General features: G+C 36.1%; 1 protein-coding gene across 4 annotated transcripts; it reads right to left on the bottom strand.

The window, feature by feature from the left end:
• Positions 1 to 411: 411 nt before the first annotated feature.
• LOC131248782 (uncharacterized) lies at positions 412 to 4,515 on the bottom strand. Of its 4 annotated transcripts, XR_009172453.1 has the most exons (4): positions 2,740 to 2,846; positions 2,409 to 2,635; positions 1,291 to 1,613; positions 944 to 1,176 (listed from the first exon to the last, which is right to left on the bottom strand). XR_009172453.1 is itself a non-coding variant. In XM_058249235.1 (3 exons), exons 2-3 carry the CDS (start codon positions 2,515 to 2,517, stop codon positions 594 to 596), a joined length of 360 nt encoding a protein of 119 aa, XP_058105218.1. In that variant the 5' UTR covers positions 2,518 to 2,635; positions 2,740 to 2,846; the 3' UTR covers positions 412 to 593. The 4 variants fall into 4 exon arrangements, 1 of the variants encoding a protein (XP_058105218.1); XR_009172454.1 differs by lacking the exons at positions 944 to 1,176; positions 2,409 to 2,635; positions 2,740 to 2,846 and adding exons at positions 412 to 844; positions 4,332 to 4,494; XM_058249235.1 differs by lacking the exons at positions 944 to 1,176; positions 1,291 to 1,613 and adding an exon at positions 412 to 844.
• Positions 4,516 to 6,548: the final 2,033 nt, after the last annotated feature.

The following is a 6,548-nucleotide window of genomic DNA, read 5'->3' as shown; positions in this document are numbered from 1 at the left end:
TATCCAAACAGAGGTTGAAACCCCCGTGGCTAAAGGCTTTAGCATTAGTTTTAGCAACCAAGGCTAAAATGATTTTTATAGCCTCGGTTCTTCAAGGCTAAAAACCTTTTTAGCTTCAACTTTCTCGAAATGAGGCTAAAACAAAATTTTAGCCTCCATTGTTTTCAACTGAGACTAAATCTAAATTTTAACCTCAATTGCCTCCAACCAAAGCTAAATCTATTTTTAACCTCGGTTCTCAACAACAGAGGCTAAAGTCTTTAGCCACGGGAGTTGTAGTCTCAGTTTTATAGATTTAGCCTTTGTTGACATTAATCGAGGCTAAAATCAATTTCTGACATCATTTAACAATAATCGAAGCTAAATCATTTATTTTAACCCATTCATAAACTTGTGCATTTTCAATGGCCATTGATCAAATGGCTTGCATTTTTGTTCTCATAAGGTAACAACTCATGGAGAAAAACATGGGAATCACACCCACTTTTCAAATTGAAATTTTAGTTTCTATTTGGAATAGAAATCTGGGGGGAAAAAAAAAAACAAAAAAGAAGTCAACAATTGAAGCTTTGATCAACCGTCATCATTGGATTCTAATTCAGATTGCTAAATCTCGACTTCAACAACTGAAGCCTCTGGTCCTTCTCAGAGAAATCAGCCAACATGTTGGAGCTGTAGTTGGGAGAGATCTGGTGCGTCATCGGCAATGGACGCTTTCCTCTGCTAACGGCCATAATCACATGATCCATGAATTCAACATCAACATAGCTGCTATTTCCAGCAACTTCTTGTTGCAGATTCAAATTAGCTGAACTACCAAGGAACGGATACTGTGCAGCTGCACCTGCCACAAGAAGGAATATAAGCATCCACAACAATCAGAAAAAAGATCTTACCAACAAGAAACTAAAAAAGGAAAATAAAAAATAGATGGTAGCAAAACTGCAAGAATTTGAGCCAGTAGATCAATGGTAGACAGGGTGCATTTCAAAATTGAGGTCTCAGATTTGAACCTTGCTTACCAGCCAATCAACAAAAACAAAAGACAAAAAAAGATTTTTACAAAATAACTTGAAACTGCCAATGAAATATCGGCATGTACTCAACAATGAATTATCAGACTTATAGATATTATGTTACACCAAAAATCCGTGAATCTTGATCTTAGTAATGACACTGCTAGCAAAATAAGGTGAATGCCATTTTAATGGGAATCTACATATGTCGTGGTTACAAAAGGGGATAAAAACGGTCATGCCCCGGGAATCGGAAGTGAAACTAGAAAAAGACCTAATTAGTGAAGCCGACTCCACACCCCAGGAAGATCCTTCCTATAATGAGCATGGCAAGGTTCCGGGCAGCTGCATTTAGCACCATGCCAATGATGAAGAAAATCCCTGTAATGAGCATGGTCAGCCTCCGACTGAGGTTTCTTGTGGTGTAGGACGCAAAGAAGGTCGAAGTCAAGCCGGCCAGATTCAATGATGATGTGAATAGCTGATGGTCGTGGTTGTCGTATTTGCAGTAATTGCTATCCAAACTAGGATCTTTGGTCTTTCGATAGACGACTGGGAAGAACTTTATCAAGAAGGCATCCATCAATGTTACTCCACCTGCAACAGAGAAACCAATACACCACCATGTCAGAGGAGTGATTCATAATAATTAGACTTGCATGTTTATTTTATACTCAAGGCCCTGTTTGGTAGTCACCCAAAAAAGTGAGTTGATCTAATTGTTCAATGTAACGATTGATTTTATGCATTGGAGATCAAAATCTCTAATCTATAATTACTGCTATCTAGAGTGAGATTAATTCCTATATAGGTGTTTGGTAACAGAACTAAGCATTTTTTTAAATAAAGAGTTCCAAACAGAACATGTTTTTAATTTTTAAAAAAAAAAGGATTGAGGGCGATTAATCTCATTGGTAAAAATTAAGAATGCAATGCACTAGAAACAGAAAACTATGCAAGCAGGCATATTATAGCACTCAACCAGAAATATATACAAGCAGGCACCCACGACACATATGCACAAAAGCATGTTATATGGATAATCCAATTGTAGCAATGTATCAAAACAGTTATTGAACTGTAGCGAGATTTTTGCCAACTTTTTAGATTTTTTTTTTTTTTCCTAATCACTCCAGAGCATGAACCATGACAACAATGTAAAATGCAGGTAAAACACGTGATTCTTTGCAATCCCCATATGACATATTATAACCAACCAACATTCCAGATTAGTTCTGCGTCTAACGAATATCGTACGTGGAAAAGAAGCCTATGAACAATGATAACAATGTAGTTCTCTGCATTGCATGCATAAAGTAGTATAAGTCTACCAACCAACATAACAAGTCAGTTCATCAGAGAAGAAGGAAATAAAATAGAAATAAAAATTACATGGAAAAGATGTCAGATCGAATTGGTCTTTGAGTAGATCACTTTCACTGGAAGTACTTGCAGCTTCCCCTGAAGAAAAGTAAGACGGTGAGATTGCCAGCTTTGCCATCAGCTAACAACTTCCTAAGCTCAGGAATAACAAAGGTGGCTTCTTTTTTACCTCCACTCCCAAACTCAGATAAAGCTTTCAGAATGAATGTCCTCCTGAGCTGATAAACTGCAGAATGCTGTTGTACAACCACATCAGAGCTTATCCAGAAAGAGACAGATAGGCAGCATGCCACAGGAAATTAAATGACCTATGGAACCATATACATTTGATATGGCATACCTCTGAAACTGTAATATCAGAAACATGTTTTGCCAACAGAACATACAGGGGTAATGCATTTTGCACTTGCACTTCATCACTCCCAGTCCCAAGCAATATGGTCAAGTCAAATGATGGTGATATAGTCAGTGACTTCAGGTTTGAATGGCTAAAGACAATGATGATACTACATAACAAACATATCAGTTCAGCTACATAAAAGAAAAATGCAAGACCTGTGGCTCAAAATCATTGGCCAGAAGGATGTTCGATGATTTCACATCCCTGCGGATAACGGACTAAGCACTGCAGCTATGTAGATAATCAAAAGCCTCAGCTACATTGATAGCAATCTTATATCTCTGATCCCAACTGAGGACAGCATGATCTTTTTTCCCTAACAACACAAATGATGGAAAAGATCAGCAACTGGAAGATTAAATCCAATCTGCCTGCAATTTATTCAATAGAGTTGAACAATGTACCATGAAGGTTTTCTTCCAAACTAAGCTGAAAAACTTCAAGAACAATAATTCAAATACAAATATAACCATGCATAATTTACTGCATTACAAATTATGAATAACAGCAAAATGCTTTCACCTCTGAAAGGAATTTCAAGAATAACCCTTTAAATTTTCCCATTTAAATTGGTTATCGAGTACCAATGGTGATCTAAAATTCGACTGAGTTAGACTGACATGGCAAGTTTTAGAACTATGTTGGCTGATAGAATAAAATTTTATTAATCACCTTAATTACAGAGTACATGAAGCTAAGTAATACCCTTGCAATTGAAAGTGAAAAAATAAAAATAAAAAATCATACAAGATAGCTATCTATAGAAATGTGCATAATACATGTTAGTTGGGCAATTGGACTCAACCACAATTCAAAGTGGAACCTGCACAACTAATTCAGAAAATATAAAAACAGTATACGAATCAACTCAACTTACCTCTGATTCTGAAATCCATATTTCCTGAATCTGGCAGAGCAAGACCAACAACAATTTTCTCGAGTGTAGACAAATGCAATTGCTTGGAGAGACCTTCTAGAAATCCTTCACTCATCACTTTACTTCTCAGTGCTTCACAGAAAACTGTGGCGAAATTTGGTCTGAAAGTATCTAAAGATAGTTGATAGAAGATCTGGCTTTGACTGAAAGTCTTCGCTCTGAAATTTCACTTGATCTAAGCAAGCTTGGAGCAATACAATGCTTCGCTCATTCCCATATTCAACAAACTACACAGCACAAGCAGATTGTTGGTCTAGGAAAGAGATGAGATAGGGAATAGGGCTACTTGATGCTCAAGGGAAAATATGTAATAAGAACATTCATGTACATTCCCAGTCTGTTATAAAGAACTTACAATATCCAAAATGCTGACTACATCAGGTTGAGTTCGGAATTTGGAATACCGGTCATTGTAGGTGCTCATGAGTCACCTACTCACAATAAAATCACTGCAAAATAAAATATTCTTATAATAGAAATAGCAGATCTGAATGCAATGTAGTTTCCACGAGTACGAACTAGCCATGCAACCCATATAAATATACAATTTTGTATTGAGTGAAAGCAGATAAAGAAGGGATTCTGTAGTTCATACCATTTGGGTAATCCTCTTATAGCACCAGTGCCCATGGATGACAAGTAGTCGCTCCAGAAACCAGAACTGAGCAATAGAGAAGTCACTAGGTGGATGTTCTTGGCATTGTCATGGCCTTGGATTGATCTTAACATGCAAAAGAGAGTCAGCTCTTGGATTCTTTTGTGTGTCAAACACATTTATACACATAAATATGACTTGACCTGGAAAAAAAAAAAAAAAAAAAAAAGGGACCAACTATTCAATGATGGTGAACTACAAAAAACGAAGGGATCACAAAACCCATAGCTAGCAACAAATTAAGCATGGCAATTAAATGCAAAAGACCAACATGACCGACATGCAAAAGGCCAGCAGAACTCATTAATCTAATTTACTAAAGAAAAATATCCAAAAGCAATAGAAGGTCACGAATTCTCCAAGAGGAAGCATTTTCCAATGAAAAAGACCAACATGACCTTAAAAGCACAGACCAAAATTAATAAAACAGAATCCCATCACATACACACAAAACTCATACACCATCTTCGAATATGTATCTCATCCATTACTACTTCTGCAATATACATATACTCATTTAAAATCAAGCGAAATATATATATGATTTGAGATACTTCTTCAGCAGCGGACACCTTGAAAAGTCGAGATATCATCTCGATTCACATCGGCAGAAACAAAATGCAGGATGCTCGATTAAGAACATAAAAGAAGGAACGATCCACTCAAGAAAGAAATTTCTCTTCAGGAACTGAAAGAACAAAAGCCAGGAAAATGAAAACAACAACAGAAATCAAAATCGCTACAAATAATAGAAAAAATAAAGATCCAGAGCCAGATAAACTTGCTAGAAATCAAGTATTTTAGAGATTTCATCAAAATCCCCAAAATAAAAGGTACAATCAAACGAAATCATCTGCTGAAAAGAGATCCAACAAGAAGTATCGGCATACAGAGAGAGGAATCCTTGAAAGAAAGAGCGTTTTAGAGCTTCCGAATTACCTGAAAGCAGAAATCTTAGCTGCAGCAGGATCTTGGAAGCTACCGACCCTGAGATCTAATTATTACGAGCTTAATCAAGCTCGTCAAAGTAAAAAACTTAATTAACCTAAATAAACAAAATCCTAAGATATGATTTTCTTTTATGGGAAGATATCGATCTTTTTAGAAACGATTGGGGGGAGAGAGAGAAATCCCTTCGAGAAGGGATCGGAAAACCGAAGCTTCTACTGAGCGAATTCCCCATACAGTTCTGAAGGAAGCATCAAATCATAGCATGCAAGCAAAATCAAAAGGAAATTCGACTTCCCATCGGGAGATCGAAGCAAAAACTGAGCGATTCCGATAAAGAACTAAGAAATCAAGCAAAGATCCGTAAATAATTCGATTCAAACCGATTCGGAAAAAAGCTTCAGATAATCAAAAAAAAAACGCAGCAGAATCTCACTAAACACATTCAAAAGAAAAAGAGAATTCCAACAAGAATACCTGTAAGATTGAGCTTCTTCTTCGATCAGATTCCTCCAATCGAAGATCCAAAACGAGGAAAAGAGAGATTGAATTGCTCACCTCTGTCTGATCGAAATACCAGCGCTTTTGATTTTGATTTTGATTTTTTTTTCTTTTTTCTTTTCTTTTTCTTCTTTCAAGGAATCGATGAGAGAGAGAGAACAAAAGGACGCTCTCTCTTAGCCTGTTTGTTTTTCAAAGAGATGGTAAATACACTATAAACAGTAATTCCCCCTTATTTCACGTGTTTGAAAAATAATAAGAATTCGTGTCTTTGAAATTAGTTCAAAAGAAAAAATTTTAATTTTTGAACAGCGTGATAATGCATATGATATATCCATTCCATCTATCTGTTTTACTACAATATTTTGAAGCACGAGACAAAAAACGAAGTAGATCCAATACTTAAGTGGCCCACGCCAAAAGAAAAAGTGGCCCCACAAAGTTTTTAATGGTCAGTATTCAATTTCCTTTTTCGTATGACATGGTTCACCTGAGTTTTGGATACGCCTCATTTTTTTACTCATGCTATAAATTCAACTGGAATAATAGATAAACGGTGTGGATAAGTAAAATGCATCACAGTGGGACCCATGGATATTTTGTAATATTCTTGGTTTTTCTATAAAAAAGTAAGAGTCAAATAAGGTATGATGTAAATGCACAGGGAAATAATAATTATTCTTTTACACGGTATTTACCATTTCACCT

This window comes from Magnolia sinica, chromosome 6 (assembly GCF_029962835.1).
Source record: "Magnolia sinica isolate HGM2019 chromosome 6, MsV1, whole genome shotgun sequence".
Taxonomy (NCBI): domain Eukaryota; kingdom Viridiplantae; phylum Streptophyta; class Magnoliopsida; order Magnoliales; family Magnoliaceae; genus Magnolia; species Magnolia sinica.
This window is presented reverse-complemented; position numbering and strand designations above follow the sequence as displayed.